The sequence below is a fragment of the Brachyistius frenatus genome, unplaced genomic scaffold (assembly GCF_029030835.1).
Source record: "Brachyistius frenatus isolate BFR_SWC_R1_liver_20210118 unplaced genomic scaffold, ASM2903083v1 Contig_23, whole genome shotgun sequence".
NCBI classification, from domain to species: Eukaryota; Metazoa; Chordata; class Actinopteri; family Embiotocidae; genus Brachyistius; species Brachyistius frenatus.
The window spans coordinates 2,500,349-2,517,617 of NW_027210622.1; the positions used below are offsets into that span (position 1 = coordinate 2,500,349).

The following is a 17,269-nucleotide window of genomic DNA, read 5'->3' on the forward strand; positions in this document are numbered from 1 at the left end:
GGGAATTTGTTTGATATCTCTGTTAAAGTATGTGAGCATTTGTTTGTGTACGCATGGACACAGACACTTATAAAGTTTCAGTCTTGACCTGACGACTCCCAACAATTTTCTGGATTGACTTTCAGGACCACATACAGTATCTTATCAAAGATGTGCTCTCATGCTTTATTATTTATAGAGCATGGCCAGACGTTAACGGTTTAACTGATTATTAACTGGTCTGTTATAGTGTAGAGGACACGGGAGGTGAGCATAACAACACACTCATAAAGTGCGTCTGTGATTTTTATACAGTTCAGGTAATTAAACAAAAGGATGTGACTAAAACTAAAGGACAGAGTGAAGCAGCAGAGTTTTAATTGGTAACATGAGACAATGTTTTCAAGAATTCAGATAATAAATAATAAAGCTGACATTAGAAAGGTGCAGAAATGTTTATTACTGAGCAATTAAAGAGAAATCCATGCAATCTAATGTCAGTACAGTAAAGTTACTTTTTGATTTAAAAAAAAAAAAAAAAAAAAGCAGGAGCAAGTGGAACATTTTCTCGTCTGTCGTCCGACCCCGACACGTGTGACGTCGGTCTTCAGCCGGTGAAGCCCAGCTCTTTGTAGTTGGCCTCGAGCTCAGCGATGACCGCGGTCATCACGTTCCTGAAGGCCTGCTGCCCGGCAGCATCGAGTCCGGCCTTCTCCTCCATGACTTTCACGATAATCTCAGTGATCAGCTGAAGACGAAACACAGAGAAAATGATGCTTCCTTTACTCCAGGTGAAGGTTACAGAACAGTTTGACAGTAAATAGAAAAAAGTTACTGATGGAGTGAGAAAACTTGAAATATCATGGACTATATACTGCATATTAAAATGTTCCCTCATTTACACCGGCCTCACCTTGAAGTTATTAATGGCGATCTTGTGCTTGGTGGCGTGGCTGTTGGCCATAGGTTTGATGATGTCAGCGTGGTTGCCTTTGGCCCTCACCAGTTCCCCAAGTTTCTTCAGCACGGTGGCACCGTGGGCAGAAACAGCTGCGTTCCCGGCCAGGTCACCCTGAGCAATGCCAGTGAATTTGGGGAACAGTTTCTGGGTGTCCGGGTGCTCCAAGAATAAACTGTGGAGGACAGTTTTTATTTTTTTATTTTACCATACATCTGAATCACCTCTGAATATTATGCAGTCCAGTACAACACCATCACTAATCACAACCTCAATACTAAAACCTATATAACTAACACCTCCGGGGCAGTGCCAACAAAACATTATAAAAGAAGACTTTATGGCAGAACTGATGGATTGGATTGCGCAAGTATACCTAATAAAGTGGTCACTGAGTTAGGTGCAGAAATAAAGCATGAAAATTCCAAATGATTTAATCCATCTTGAAATGCTTTGGAGCGACTCGTTATGAAAATCCTGACTGCGGCTCTTTGAACCCTCCGACCTCCAGGAGAGAATATCTTACTGACCGGGTCAGAACCAGGTTCCCGTAGGTGGAGTAGTCTGCTTCCACTGGACCCCAGAACTTCAGAACCATGTCAAAGTCAGCCATAATCTGAGATGACGGAGTCTGATGAGAGACGGGAAAATCTGACCGCTTATCCAAGGAATAAAATATTGAGTCTGTTCTCTCTGAAGGAGAATAAAAAAACAAAACAAGAGACAAACTGTTATCCTGTCGTTTCAGCGTTGCATTTCTCCTGTTTGATTTGATGGCCATAAGCCACGAGCTACTTCATTCAAGGGCAACTCAATACTAGAAAGAGGTGGAAACATGACCTCCGCTGCCCTCGGTGAGTCTGTAATGTAACCTCACTGCTGCATAATTTATGTGACGTAAAATGAGATACACTGCTGGTTTTAATGCTCTTAAAACTGTCACGTGGTTGTAAAATGCATTTAAACAAAATTTGTTTCTCGTCAATAGAGATATTTTTTTGAAACCTTGACCATTTAAATGCTTCATTTATACTTATTTTTACTTTTATGTCATAAGACATCCACATTTTTATTTTTTATTTTATATGCATTTTAATGTGTAATCAAAATTAAAACATGCCCGGGTGAACTATTTCCATCATTTTCTATTTCTTTGAGTTCATCAACCATTATAATCTAATCACAGAATCAGATTTTTGTCCCCCAGAAAACTCCATATAAGCACAATTTATTACAGGTTTAGAAATGAAACAAAAACAAAAAAAGGCTTTACCTACCTGTACGTTAGTAAAATGTCCTGTGTGACTTTACCGAAATCTTCCTGGCCTGAACATTGACCCCCAGAAACTGACCTTTTTATACTCCCTCCCTCTGCCCTGCCGCCAAATTGTACCTCCTCCCACCCCCCACACCGTCCATCTACCTCTCTCGCTGCACGTCTCTTACAGTTATCACAACACCTCCCGGCTTAATCTGGTAACTTCTGATTGCACGCAAACCTCATCTCTAATGTGATTATTTGTCACTCGGGGCATCTTTTTTTTTTTTTTACTTTAATCTGTCTGAGCCTTTAAATGCTTTGCTTTAATCTCATGAATGAAAAAGATCATATTTACCAGAAAAGATATGCAAACAGACAAAGACAATGCTCCGGGGTGTGTGTGTGTGTGTGTGTGTGTGTGTGTGTGTGTGTGTGTGTGTGTGTGTGTGTGTGTGTGTGTGTGTGTGTGTGTGTGTGTGTGTATAGTCATTTCTTTGGTATAAGCAGACACCTTTCAGCCCTTTGATGGATGTATTTATGTTCTCTCTTTTTTCCTGCCGTGTGATGGGATTTGCTGCTTTTATGATGGAGCATTGTTGTGTATTTCTATAAGAGGAGAAATCATTTCAAGCAGGAGCCACTAGATCCAGGGCTTCATGATGATTTTAGAGCAGCTTAGACGTGTTGTCAGACCCAGCGTGAAGTCATTTTACTGTAATATTTGCACCAAAACTGTAAAATATACTGAGTTTGTTCAGTGCAGCTGAAACCAGTGTCGTCTAATTCAACAACTCCGCAGTAGATCCTTCTTTTATGTTGATATAATGTTCAGTTTTCGTTGAATCTGTGTGGAGAGTTGTTGATTTAACATCAAGATCATTTCTGAATTCCAAACTCAACATGAGAGAAAGACAGAAAGCACTGTACACTTTAACTGTTTAACATCAGCAAGGGCCGCCGTTCCTCTAAATGTCCTCAATGCAACGAGACCAAACACAACCAACAATATTAGTATTAAGTATACAAGTACACAAGTACACACAGTATCTGTCCTCACAGAGTTGCCGTCACTTTAGATCAATTCATATTGATTTGGCCGATGTTTTCGTCCATCTGTCTTTCTTCCGTAGCAGAACGGCGCTCACTGTTATCAGATCGAATGTTTTCCAGCTGTAAAACCTGAATTTCCTCCGACCAACAACCATGCAGCTAAACTCAGTATGATGTAAAACCACCCTCACCACGCTAGATCCTTCCTCTCATTTAACTCCTCCCGTCAGGAACCACTTGGATATTTATTCCAACCGCAGATCATTTCATTTCATTTGTATGTCTGATACATTTGGTTTGAAAACCTCACATCGTTTTAAGCTGGTTTTATTCCTGAGTTACTAAAAAGTCTCTTTCGTGCTGTCGTTGGTGACTTTAACGTTTCTCAGGTCCTTTAAGTTTGCGGATGCCCGAGCTCTACTCGTGTTCTGTATCCACAGACAAACGCCACGTTACACAGTTCAACTTAACTTTCAACTTACTTTGTCACTTGACTTTCTGTTTGTGTGCAGAAAAGGACAGACTTTTATTTCCGAAGAGGCTGGAATCAAAAGAGAAGCACATCCGCCGCGGAAATAAAAGTCTGTCCTTCAATTAAACACTGATTACTGATCGCTCCGTATTCCCTCTTTACAGGGACGCAGTCTTTGTGGCCATGTGCACCCACCCAGGTGTTTTCTTTTCGTCTAATTAATTACACCTCCGCTCAGGTGGAAGAGGGGCGAAGCTTCAGTGGTTTATTAGATGTCTGAGGACTTCATGTACTAATAATTCTGATGAAAACTGTATTTTGTTCTGCTCAAAAAGATGCAACATTGATAACCAGAGAACCACATAGATGTCAATAAAGTTACAAATAACATTTGTCCATATATTTTCCATAATAATGGTATTATGACAAAATCTATACAATTTTAGATGTTTTTAAAAAAATTTTTTTATTGAAGCACTGCTTTCAATCATTTAAAGTTTTCTTTATAGTTACCTGATACTTTTAATAGGACAACTGTGCTAGACTATCTGTAATTTTACTGATGTTTTCAGGATTATACTCACTAAATAGTTTTTTTTTAAACCAAAGGCCACGTTTCTCAGAACCCTTATTCAGGTTTTGCGGGTATTCCTTTCCAACTGCATCAGCACCCACGCTCGCCTACTTGTGTGAGCCGTTTATCAGAGGTCACTGGGACACACATGGCTCGGTCACGAGGACATCTTGACCACCCAGCAAACACAAACACGGTTAACACGCTGCCAGGTCTTGGTGAGACGATACACTGGAAACAATTTGTTGGAATCTGGTGACAGATTTCGGCGCTGAGAGACCCAGGCCCAGAAAAAGCCTGCACAGCTCTTGCCGCCACTCAATAAAAGTGCGAGATGTCAGATTTTGGGTTTATAACATTCAGTCTTGCCTTGTGGGGACGTGTTTGTTCAGGTCAGTAACTTATTCCTGTTTTATGACTTGGAAGAGATAAGAAAGACAAAAGATCAAACTAGTGGTCATGCCATCAACCGTTACCGCCCGGTAACGGCCTGTGGCCTTGTTATTATGCGCATCAGCATGCTGACCCCAACAGGATCGCTGACCTCAGCAGAAACAGCCTGTTGCATAGCCTGAGGATTAATAGTTGATTAATACGAGATTGCATATAAGAAATATAATATGGAATACATATATTGTATTGTTGTAAACATAGCCTAGCACAGAATCGCACACTCCTGAACAGGTGAGTGAGTCACTGTAGCAGCCAGTTTGCCCTCAGAGAGAAAGAAGTATTTTAGCCTCGTGTTATGAAAATTTAAACAGTAAGCACAACCATGGCTGAAACTCTTGGCAAAGTAGAAACAAAACTATAGACTGTATGTAAAAATGGACCTCCTCTCCGGGGCTGAAAATGACATCCATGATGTCTACACGTCCTGTCTTTTTCTTTTTCTGTTCAGATACATTAGTCACTTGTTCACACTCTATTTACAATGTTTTATAATAATTTCTATGTTTCCTCCACTTGTTAAAATGCCTGTGTTGATGAGAGGGGGAGTAATGTGGTCACTGGTTTTGGCTGTAGAAGCCAGCAGGACCTCTCCCGGGTGACATTAGGTGAAAGGTAAGCCCCTCCTCTTCTCAACGGTGATTGGTCCAGACTGAGCTGCACATGTCACTCTGTCCAATCCACACATCACGTGGCTTAAAAAAAAACACGAAAAGCGGAAGTGATCGTTGAACAGGTTGGAAAAGTAGTTTGGTGTTCAGTCGTTTTTTGTTTTGTTTTTATTGTTGTATTTTTGTTTTACGTTTTGGTTAAATCCGCTGTTCAGCAGAGTTGTTGTCCGAGATGATGCAAGCATTGAAAGGCGCCAGATACCTGACATCCAGCACAATGAAGCATGCAGGTAAACTACCTTATGTTTGTGTTTGTTCCTCCACGGAACCACTGCAACTGTTTCACAGGTCAAAAAAGGAAAATGTATCGTGTTTATTTACGTTAAAGTTGAATTAGAAATGTTGCTGTGGAAATGTAACTGTCATTTAAAAAAGTCGTTTAAAGCCCAAATTACTTCAACAAAGTTGCAACCGTGTTTGCAAAGTAAAACTACGAAAAGGTTGCACGTACTTAAAAAAAATAAAAATAAATCTGTATATGTTTAATTTTCCAGATGGTTAAAGGGTCCATCCAGAGTTGCTTGCACCTCGCAGGACTTTGCAGCTAAAAGATAAACTACCAGACATTGTAAGGGTTTGGATTCAGTCGTGTGCCATTTGTTTTAAAAACGATGTAAACTTCTTCGTCAGCGTCGTCAATGATGAAAAATGATCTGAAGTCAACCGTTTTTGAACATTTACAGTCATTAATGTTTCGTTAGACTCAAAAGTAGTAGTGGTATTTCCTTTAATAGGACTGGTCTAAAGTTTAAACGGTTTCCTTCAATCATCTCAATATATATTTTTTTACCATAGTATTAATATTTTTTACTATATAATATCTTTGTTGATGTGATTTTAAGCATAACATGGAATTTGAGATACTGAAATGAGGGTTTTAAAGACGGACAAATAAATATGGGGTGTCAGATTGAATTACCATTTGAATTATTCAAGATTTGATTTGAAGTGTCTTTACTGAGAGTTAAGGAGCGTGCTTTATTCAGCAGAACTGATTGTTGCAGCCGAGTATTGCATCCCACATGCATCCCATAAGTAATTAACAAATGCTCAGAGTTCACTGAGACACAACGTCCCAAAGTTTCAAAGATCTCCAGCAATCATTTGTCAGAGGTGCACGATGTTCTCAGTGGGCAGCTGAACTTGGCAAAGCACCTGCAATACCTTCAGAACATTGTTAGTACATGTGTAAACACTGGGGTTTCAAATATTGCCTGTTAATTAACTTTTAACAAAAACAATGCTATTAAGTTCTGTAAATCAATTAATGAGCTAATTGTTTTAGCAATGCATAAAATTAATTAGTCAAAAACAAACACCGTTTCCCAGCAAATACTGTTCAGAAAACTGTTCCGGTTGCAGGTTACATCAGGCACAGAAACTAATACTGCCACCAGTCGAGTGGACTGTGTTTCTGAACCAGGGTGTTTTTTTTTGTGTCCAGTTTCAGAGCTCACTGTGCCCGTCCCATGGGGGGAAATCAAAGGCCAAATCTGGGGTCCTGATCACGGGCATCCTGTGCTGTGCCTGCACGGCTGGGCTGACAACTGTGGCACATTCAACAACCTCCTTCCACTTCTACCCAAAGGTAATTGTTGTTGTAGTAAATCGGAGAACTCATTAAAAATGAAGCACCGCCCCACTTTTAACTCACTTTGTCATTTTTTTCCAACACAGTTTCTCATGCAGTTTATACACCTTCATGCTCAGCTGGTCCTGATATCACTGCCGGTGTAGAAATTTAAGAGCCACAACTTAATTATTTTGGGCAAATGTTGTTTAAACAAGCTTTTACAAACTGTTCCGCTCACTCAGACGTGCAGCGTTCGGTTCATTTGACTTTGCCTCTTTGAAAGTGTTTGATTGGGCGGTGCAGCTTGTGCTTGCAGGCGCTGCAGCTCAGGTGTTAGACAAGCTGCCTCCCATCCATAAAGAGAGGACTTTGAAGTCTGTCCGGGCCCACATGCATGTTCTGTGATAATGATTTTACTATATATGTCCTTAACTTATATTTTGTAGTTGTTAGTTGTTAAGGGATATCTTCAGGGGCCTCTGATATGCACTCACAGACTGTCCCATCAGCTGAACCACTCTTAAATTTGCCCCAGAGAGTGATTTGCAGTCAAATATACACAATTTTTTTGGATAAAGAAATGTTTAACGGGAATCAATCCTCCTCTCTGTCGTCTTCCTCAGAGTACCGATATGTAGCGGTGGACCTGCCAGGTCACGGCTGCTCATCACATCGTGCTCCTGGAGTTTTGTACACCTTCCCTTCGTACCTGATGGATATCCGCAGAGTCGTTGACGGTGTGTGAGTTCAGGAAGTTGCAGGACACGTTTGGCCACTAATTCAAATCAAACATCAGCGTTTGTCCAGGCAGCAGGTCACATCTTTCCAGGGATATGTAGTGTGTGGCTAATAATTCAATATCATTGGTCATCGACTTTCAGTGGAGACGTATCTTGACTTATGAACAAATTTTAATCATACATTCACTAGCATTCCTCCTGATCCATTGGAGCAATTATTGTGTTGGTCCAATAAATTGAGAGAAACATTTGGAGAGATGATGTGACACTTCACAGGATTTCTTTATTGCTGTCAAAACACAACTGAGTAAAGTTGCTTCAGCTGCTGTGCTGGTTGAAGTCGCAGCTATGAATATATTTAACGTACAGACTTTGATCTTATTGATGCGTGTATGGTAGCTGTACTATAACCTCTCCACTGCGCTGCTCCAGATGTAACAAATGCTATATTCAGCCTATCAGGTTCTCCGAGGACGCCGATTGGTCTAAGCCACTGTGGTTCTGAGATGGATTCCAGCATGTTCTTGTGATCATACAAATCCAGCAGCCTGGAAAGGACCAAGTTCTCCCAGTTTGAATGTAGAACAGTCATGATAGCAGGAAGCTTGTTATTATCTAACGACTAAAGTCCCTTTGCTGTATCAGCAGGATTTGTTCAAATCTGACACCTGAAAGTCTTCCTCAAGTAACATGCATGTACACCCAACAAATATATAAACACAGCATTTTTATTTTCATTCCAATTTTTCATGAGTCGAAGAAAAAATATTGTGTTCATACACACACTTTTTTTTTTTTTTTTAAACATTTCACACGTGTTAAAATCCGTGGTCATGAAAAATGGAAGCAAAAGTAAAAAATTTTTTTTTTAATTTTTGTCGAGTGTAGTTAATTTTACACCTATTATAAATGAATGAGTCACAGCCACAATAACAACAACCAAAGCTGTCCATGGCTCCAGCCACAATCACACAGCCTCAGCTGAAGGTGTCCTCCTGCATTTACAATCAGAGCTACAGCTGGTGTCAATCAGCAGCTCCTTTAGTTATCAGTCTAGCTGCGGTGAGACCGACTTCAGCCACAGCTAAAGGTGAACCCGCTCACACTGACGACCAGCGGTGGTCTGCAGAATAATGCATTAAACAGTATCATGAAACTCGGCCTTCTCTGTGCATCAAAGGGAACGCAAAATGTATGAATACAAAAGCGTTCAGATTAAAGTTTCATACTGTGATCTTTCAGGGACAGTCAATAGGAAACAAATCTTTACTCAAAATCCACTTACTCGCTTTTTGTAGAGCTTTCAGACAATTAAACTCCATACTGGGAGGAAGAACCTGAGATGCTGCTGAAGGTTCCAGTAATTTTAACAACTTTATACTCTATATTGACATTTATATTGAAAAAAAAAAAAAAAACGTGAAGGAATATGTTGATTTTAAATTATAAATATTAATTTGAACCATATTCTCTGAATCATAGCAGTGATGTTTTCTTTGAAGTAAAACCAGTCTGAGTGTTCTCTGATGAGATGCTGAACCTGGTTGATGATGTGTGAAATCACTCCTACAGCTCTGCAGTGGAGCAGATTCTCCATCATCGGCCACAGCATGGGTGAGTGCAGCTACAGAAACCAATTAGGGCTTTAAAATGTTTGCCGTATGTTTTATGTATTTGTCCTCTTCATTTCTTTTTTTTTTTTTTTTTTTTCAGGTGGTAACATTGCTGGAATGGTTAGTGACTTTTTATCTTCACATGAATATATAACAGTGTTGTGTTGCACTGTGCGTTCTCATCACCCATACGGTGTTTTCCACAGTTCAGTGCTCTGTATCCTGAGATGGTGGATGCCGTTGTACTGCTGGACTCCTACGGATTTTTACCTACAGACCCGGTACTTTGTGTTGTTTTTTTTGTCCACATGTCGTGTTATTGGAAACATTATATATACAGTGATACAGCAGCCACACTCACACATTCTCAGTCATCTGCTAAACATTAAAACCTGCAACGCCCACCACAATGTAATGTTAACATTAAGAAAAACGAATGAAAAAAATTATAATTAAATAATTTGAATTGGAACATAAAAGCAAAAATTTTAAACCGAAAGCACAAAAGTGCTTTTTTACTAAATGTCTTCATTGGTAACTGTGATTATATAAATGTCAAGCACAAATCTGTGACCCAAAATTTGCTGTATTAGAGCAGTGTACTAAAACACATTCCTCAAACTCTCCGAAAGATGAAAGAGGTAAATGAGATTAAATAAAATGGGAGGTTAGTACATTCAGAAGAAAGAGTGGGATGCTCACTTCACACTGCATAACCTGCAGACACTACACCACCGCAGTCTTTTTGTTTAGTTATGGGTGAATAAAAATACCTGCAGCTGTGCTGCTTCCTTTCTGCAATGAAAATGAAGCAGAAGATATTTTTAAATCTGTTTACGCCAAGCAGTAAACCAACAGTGACCCATTGGTTTGTGAATTCCAGTTCAGATTTTGGCTTTCACCATCTTGTTATTTTAGAGACAGAATTGACCATATTTGGACGAGCTAGGGAAGAGCGAGCAGTCGATCTGATTGGGAACCGGAGGACACTACGCCCGCCTACCTATAGCTGAAACCTCACAACACCATGGGCCTGTCAATCAAACAGACCCCCCCCCCCAAAAAAAAAAAAATACCCCTTTTTGAGACCTAACATTTAATTAATGACATGATTATTTACAGATGGACTGCCAGAAAACTAATAGGAAGGAAGGACTTTAGCGAATGACTCCAAATTGACCCTTTGAAAAAAATGTATTGACTTTGTATTTCATGAGACAAAGTGAATGGGAGTCTATAGAGCCAGAGTCTTTTTGGAGCAAACCCCTTGTGGCCCTCTGTGGTATAGCCATTTAAAATACCTCCACATTGGCCTCATTTTTCAGACCCACTTTATATACAGTTATATACAGTATATGATTTACTCCAGTGGTGTCCAAACTATTTCACAAGGTCTCCCACGTGTTTTGAATTTATTGTTACATCTGGCCCGCCGTTATGTTAATGTTTCTCCAGTTTTCTACTGTAGAAGTCACCATCAGGACAACAATGAGCTCCTTATTGCACATTTAACAGTAAACAGCAAAAAACCTGTCAGCTTTAACATTTGGCTATAATTAACAGCACTGTGGGGGGGGATCTCTTCACAAAAGAAAAGATGACCTGGAGGGGTGGATATTAATATTGTTTTTCCATGAAGTTTAATGTGATGGCTTCTTTCTAATCTGCAACAAAACTGCTGCGGTTCAGCGACGTAATCTCAGGGGAATTCTCTACTGAGCACACAGCTGCACAAGAGGAGCTGCATGCAGTTTGAATATTTGAAAGGTTTATTTTTTTTACACTGTGTTAATGCAGATTCCTGAGAGAGAACAACACCTCTCCTGTGGCCTCCAATTAATTAGTTTGATTTACACTAAAAGACTTCATGTCAGTGTTGGATGATTTCTAGATTGTGAGAAAATAAAACAATATGTTGGTTGTTTGACATTTTGAAAGACATCGCATGAAAAACAAAAAGCTTTTAGATATTAATCTAATTGAGTCCGTGTAGTTTTGTCCTTTAGGTTACTGCTAAGGATTCACACTATGTTCCCGCATTATGCTTCTCCATTGTATTTCACACAGAGCAGCACTGTACCGCCCACTCATGTCAGTGTTATTTACTTGCTCTCTTGGTAATTTATGTGTTTTCTTGCAGAAACAAATGACCACAGTGATCAGGCAGGGGCTGGATGACTTGCTTCAGTATGAAAAAAAGATGGAGAAGAAGGGGAGAGTTTATACTTATGAGAAGGCATTAGAGAGGTATTACACTTTCCTATTTACACTACTTGAAAAGAGTGCTGAACATCCACTCATCCAGGAACTTCGTTTGTGCAATCTGCAGGTTGTTGGCTTCAAATCCGGCTATATCTGAACAGTCTGCGAAAATCCTCCTGGAGCGAGGTCTAGTTCAAGTCGAAGGAGGTTCATACTTATCATCCTTTTCTCTGCTTTTAAGTTTTGTTAAATCTGCTCCCTTAGAAAGAGATGAGTTCACACTCTGTACTTCCAGCATTAAGAGGCAAGAGATTATTCAAAGTGTTTTTCTCTTGCAGGAGTGATGTTCTCCAGAGACGTTCGGATTAATCTGGTAGGTTACGTTGAGCTTCGCTCTTTCTCTCTGAGGTGTCATGTGCAGCTCATGAAGTATATGAACAGTAAGTTTTGTTTTACGTTTTTAGAAAAATGTTGCCCGCATCAGTTTGGAGCAGAGTCTGGGTTTCCAGTCAAAGATACAATGCTCTCTTCTGGTCGTTCTGTAAGATATTCCCCCGCCTCATATTTTCATATTACATGCATTATGTACCAGGCTAAAAATCCAAGCGATCTTTGTCTTTACAGAGCAGATGCCGGCTTTCAAAAAGTATTTGCTGAACCAGATCAAAGGAAATTTACATCAGCACTTCTTCAAGGCTACAGAGACAAAAATGTGAGTGCACTTTTCCCACCTGCTTGAGTAAAACAAGTACGCTTGCATCTTGGTGTTTATTTTGAGCCCTTAAGCCTGTGTGTAATTGTGCTTAATAGACAGACAGACAGACAGACAGCTGCACGGATGCAACACTAGCAGTATAGTATGAGCCCAACGTCCAAGAGGCAGCAGAATTGGGTTTTTTTTTTAGCTGTGAACATCTTGACTGACCTACATACTGGAACTTGGTCAAGTGCTGCTGATGAGAGACAGCAGAGGATGTGCATCAACTAAACGTCTGCAGTGAGCGGACTCTCGTTCCAATGCTGCTGGCGAGAGGAAGATTCAGACTTTGACTGTGCAGCAAAAAAGAGCCTTGGCATGTCAAAACACTTCCTGATTTTTAACAGCTGTAATCAGTATTTCTATCATAAAAAAATAAAATGTCAAATGACATTGTGAACTCAATTTCACAGTGAAAGGAGGCGCTCAACAGCGATGAGCCCACAGAGGATTGTCAGCCGAATCTGCAGCTCCCGACGGCTTCACAAAGCTTTACAGCAAATTTCCACTTATTATCTGTCCAGCCTGCAACTTTACTGTTCTGGTTTTACTCTCTCATAGCTGTAGTCTTTCAGAGTGTCACCTGCAGCAGGTTCCAGTTTTCAGCAACAAAACCTCCCAAAACGTTGCTGCTCAGCACCAAACAGCAGCCTGACATAGTTAGAGCTTCGCCGTGTGGAGCATTCAGCAGCTAAACAGGCAGGTATTTCCCACTGTCAGCAGTTGGTAGAGATCAAAACGGACGTATAGGAGAGTGGATGTAGGCATTTCACTCCTTAGGGAAACCAAAAACTTTGCAGATGAACAACAACGTCATAAAATCTGCAGGATGTGTAAATATGAGGCTTTCCATTCGACGTTCCCCAGATTGTGTTTCCGCTGCCTCTAAGTAGCCAAAAAGTCAGTTGTTGCAGGTTAACATTTTTCTTTAATTGCACTCGTCTCACTGTCTTTCAGCAAACTGTGGTGAGCATCCCAGGCGACCATCACGTCCACCTGAATAACCCTGACGTCGTCGCTCCGCTCGTGTCGGACTTCCTGCAGGCCAAAGTGCTCTCACCCTCAGCCACACTAACAGATGACCAGACTGCTAAATTATAGAAAAAACACTCAAAACATCACTTACTCCTCGAGTCATATCACACCACTGCGCTGAATGTTTTTGTGGGGTTTTTTGTGTGTGAGAGTTAACTGTACTGTTTAAGTTCACTTTGGTGCTGTAAATTCAGCCAGTCAGCTGCCTTAGCATCAGCGGGATGCTGTGCGAGAGGCCATCAAACCCTTCCAAGACTTCTCCTGTTGCTCGTGAATGGAGTGCACCAAGTGACATGCATAGAGCAGCGGAAAGCTACAGCCTTTGAGGGTAATAAGTATTTTAAGCTTAGTCGCTAGATCAACACCAGCACCTGAAAACACATGTTTTGGAAGCAGTGGTACCTGTGTGCTTTTAATTTCAATAGAGTTGTGCAGAAAAGCACACATCAAAGTTTGTTTCAAATCTTGGAAGTTCTGCATCAGAGTCCCTTTTTAAATGCTTCAGAAAATCTATGAGAATGAAGCAATGAAATGGGCGAGGTCTTTATTAGTGTTTGTTGAATTCAACACCCGAGTTCTCCAGTGACGTTCCGAGTAAAAACGTTCGGTGCGAGCGACCTGAACTGTGGCAGGACGGCACTTTGGTTTTCCAACATGAAAAATCACCAGATTCCACTTCTTTCTGTTCCCCAAAACATTTGACACAAAATGTATGCGCTCTCTTCATGGTGAAATCACAAATGCACAAGTACCACTGCTCACAAAAACTTGTGTGACTCAGGCGCTCATGTCGATCAAGCCACACAGCCTGGAGTACTTATTCACTAAAGTTATAGCTTCTGTGTGCTCCATGGTCGTCGCAGTGCTATGATCAGTTTGCGCACAACAGAAGCAGGATCTGAACCTTTTGATTGTCCCTCATGTCACTTGTGGTGGACCGCTGAATTATTTAAAGTACGGTGATAGATGCTAATGCTGTTGATTTCGGTGAATGTAGGACTGTGAGCAGGATCAGAATTGTTTTACACCAAGCAACTTTTCTTCAACTTCAGATGGTGCGTAAAGTCTTGAACTGGAGGATTGTCGGGTGAGAAGAGAAAAACAGAGCATCAAAAGTTTTACACTTTTTTGCTGTCTGATCGAGTGAACATGATTCATTCACAACCAGCTCGGTTCAGTGAATCGGCGCCAAGTCTGTATTAGTCATCTGTTCTCCTGTGTATTTACAGTGTTTAACACCGCTCAGTACTGCATGTGTTTGAACAGGAACTTCTGAAAATTCTCATGGCTTCAATATTAACTTGAATATTAGAAAACTAAAGCTCTTTACTCACGACAGCCATCTCTGTATAATAGTTGGCTTTATGCCGTTTTAGCATGTTCGAACAAAATGATGCAACGTCTTGTCTTTTTGTGACTGTCTTTGTTTGTCTCGGGGATGGAGACACTTTGAAGTAGAGTTTTATTCCTTGATCAAAGTTTCTTACTTCGATCAAGGAATAAAAACATTGACAGGTGCTCCTACCAGGGGAGAGATCCTCAGTCTTACTTTCTTTGTAACTCATGGTCAAGACACTGGAATAAATAGACAACATGACAACAGTGCAAAACCACTCAGGACACTGACGGGGTAAAAGCCAGGAGTCCGTGCACATTTACATCCAGTTAGATTTAAGGTCAAGAATGAGCAGCATTCAGTGTTGAATCACAAATCCGATCTTAGGGTGACATGTAAAGAGTAAAGTACTGAACGAACAAACAGACCTGTTGATGGTGCCTCATGTAAAGGTCACCAAAACCGCATTGATGGATCCTCTGATTGAATGCTTGTGAAGCGAGCTTATAGAACAATACAAGGACTGAGTCCTCTTCACACAGTTGGGTTTTAATGGCATTCACAAAATAACTGGCAACTGAATAAAAGAAAGATGAAAAGGGAGAAACACATCCATGTACAGTTCTTTGAACGTGCCGGATCTCAAGGTTGTCCATCATGAATGACAGACGGATCTACAGACAGTGTGGGACGTATCGCCTCGTAGCTGCTACCTTTGAGGATTGATTGAGATTCAGTGTGTTCAGCCCAGACGTCTGCTGCCTGCCGTTAATATTTTAGCAGTTTCACAGTTTCTCTGAATTGTGCGTCCACATGTTCATTTTCAAAAGTTAGTGAGCAGCGCGGGGGAGGGTGTGACTTGAGAAGAAACGGATGAATCTGGACTCAAGTGCGCTAACATGGAATCCCGAGATTGGGCCATTTTCCTATTTTTTTTATCCCACTTGAATCAAGGACTTTTATTTAATTACTTCTTTATTTTAACATGAATGAAAACGCAATTTTTTAAACTTGAAATTCCATTAACTTAATTTTGACGATTAACTGAGAAAAGCAGAGCGGTAATATTATCATCCATTCATCTTAAAAGTAGTGCTCATGGTGCGCCACTTTATTGACTGTTGTACAAAATGTTTAGTCTTAATGAAATCATAAAATTCAAACAAATTCATTTTCACTTTTGTAACTTTTCTTTCAATTTAATAAAAGCTATTAAAGGACTATAGATAAGTGCTGACATCATATGTGAAATAAAATATGCAAAATAACAAAAAAAATAACCTTGAGTAGAGGAAGAACTATACAGGAACCTTGAGTCAGCCTTTTTCCTCAGTGTTCATCGTTGTGTGGTTACAGTCAAACTTTTAACAAGGTAAGTGTGAATTATTTGAGTGATTTTGTTTAAATTACATGTAAAACTCACCTTTCTCACATTTATTATGACTTTTTTAATGTAATATTTTGGGACTGCTGAAACGATCCAAGCAAATTATTTGAAAATATAAATGTAGGCATTTGGAAATTGTGCCGGATGTTTTCACTGCTCTTAAGCCACAATGAAATTTAGCTCTTATTAATTACAATTCATTTCTGGTATACTGAGTGATCTTCAGTGAGTGAAGAGCAGGTTTGCTGAACAAGCAAAATTACGCACCAATGTGCAGTCAAGCTGCAGATGCAAATGAGATGGTATCAATCTATTTTCACTGCTCAGAACTGAATAAGCCTTTCAGATAAAAGCTGAAACGTCCGCTGGAAACGAGGACAAGTCCTGTTGCCTTTGGATAACAGACTGATAACGATGTTTATTAGCCAAACGGCAGTGCAGGTTTTAACATGAGGTCCGACCTCTGCAGGACTGTTCCTGTTTATCTCTGTGATCAAACCACGGCGGGACATGGCAAATAAAAAAGATCTCTGTGTTCTTTGATGGGACGATGAACCTGCCTGGTTGAAGATCTGTGAAATGAACTCCCACCACTCTGCAGCTATTCTCCATCTTTGATATGGGTGAGTAGAACAGAGTTTATCCTGAACTGTGACATGTGATTTGCTTGTATTGCAAATTAATTTAGAATGCAAATTAAGTGACTTTTAAAAAAAAAAAATATTTACAGGTGGAGACATTGACGGAAGTGGTGAGTGACAGTGTCTCATTGGGCATCTCTTTCCAGTTTTTAACACTACAGATATTTTTGCTGTGTTTTCATAGGTGGTGTCGTCATGTGGTCTGTGTTGCACCAGATCCTGAAATGGTGTTGATGCTTGTACTTTTAATGACTTTTATATTCAAAGCACCTGTGAAGGTCAAAGGCGGTGTTGCTTTTATTGCCCTCCAAAGGATAACGATGTTTCTAATTTATTGCTGCATAAAAACAGACATGCCACAAAGGACATTTTTGACACCCTCTTGTGGCTTAATGATCACAGCCCAGATGTTTAGTTTGTTATTTTAATTCATTTCCCCCACAGCTTCCTGTAGGTGCTCTATAGGATTTAGGTCAGGGCTTTGATTTTCTCTTGGGTAAATTACTCTCTCACCAGGTGGCTGGTATGGTTTCTATCATCGTCTTGCTGTGACCGATGCATTCCTTAATT

General features: G+C 40.2%; 2 protein-coding genes across 3 annotated transcripts; one reads left to right on the plus strand and one right to left on the minus strand.

Annotated features, from left to right (window-relative positions):
• Positions 1-419: 419 nt before the first annotated feature.
• Positions 420-2,283, minus strand: mb (myoglobin). 2 transcript variants are annotated; one of them, XM_069697133.1, is made up of 4 exons: positions 2,215-2,283; positions 1,468-1,630; positions 893-1,112; positions 420-727 (listed from the first exon to the last, which is right to left on the minus strand). In XM_069697133.1, the coding sequence occupies exons 2-4, from the start codon at positions 1,548-1,550 to the stop codon at positions 587-589; spliced, it is 444 nt and encodes a 147-aa protein (XP_069553234.1). In that variant the 5' UTR covers positions 1,551-1,630; positions 2,215-2,283; the 3' UTR covers positions 420-586. The 2 variants fall into 2 exon arrangements, with proteins under 2 accessions (XP_069553234.1, XP_069553235.1); XM_069697134.1 differs by having other exon boundaries at positions 1,468-1,568; positions 2,215-2,259.
• Positions 2,284-5,467: 3,184 nt separating this feature from the next.
• Positions 5,468-15,892, plus strand: serhl (serine hydrolase like). Its single transcript, XM_069697344.1, has 12 exons — positions 5,468-5,645; positions 6,860-7,003; positions 7,612-7,725; positions 9,301-9,342; positions 9,442-9,461; positions 9,548-9,622; positions 11,482-11,588; positions 11,671-11,750; positions 11,882-11,916; positions 12,008-12,084; positions 12,168-12,255; positions 13,258-15,892. Exons 1-12 carry the CDS (start codon positions 5,588-5,590, stop codon positions 13,399-13,401), a joined length of 984 nt encoding a protein of 327 aa, XP_069553445.1. The 5' UTR covers positions 5,468-5,587; the 3' UTR covers positions 13,402-15,892.
• The last annotated feature ends 1,377 nt before the right edge of the window (positions 15,893-17,269 follow it).

Coding starts and splice junctions, on each gene's coding strand:
- mb (XM_069697133.1), bottom strand. CDS start 1,550: ATGGCTGACTTTGACATGGTTCTGAAGTTCTGGGGTCCAGTGGAAGCA. Junction 1,113..1,467: donor GGGAACCTGGTTCTGACCCG/GTCAGTAAGATA, acceptor TGTCCTCCACAG/TTTATTCTTGGAGCACCCGG. Junction 728..892: donor TCGCCATTAATAACTTCAAG/GTGAGGCCGGTG, acceptor TTTCGTCTTCAG/CTGATCACTGAGATTATCGT.
- serhl (XM_069697344.1), top strand. CDS start 5,588: ATGATGCAAGCATTGAAAGGCGCCAGATACCTGACATCCAGCACAATG. Junction 9,623..11,481: donor GATTTTTACCTACAGACCCG/GTACTTTGTGTT, acceptor GTTTTCTTGCAG/AAACAAATGACCACAGTGAT. Junction 12,256..13,257: donor AAGGCTACAGAGACAAAAAT/GTGAGTGCACTT, acceptor ACTGTCTTTCAG/CAAACTGTGGTGAGCATCCC.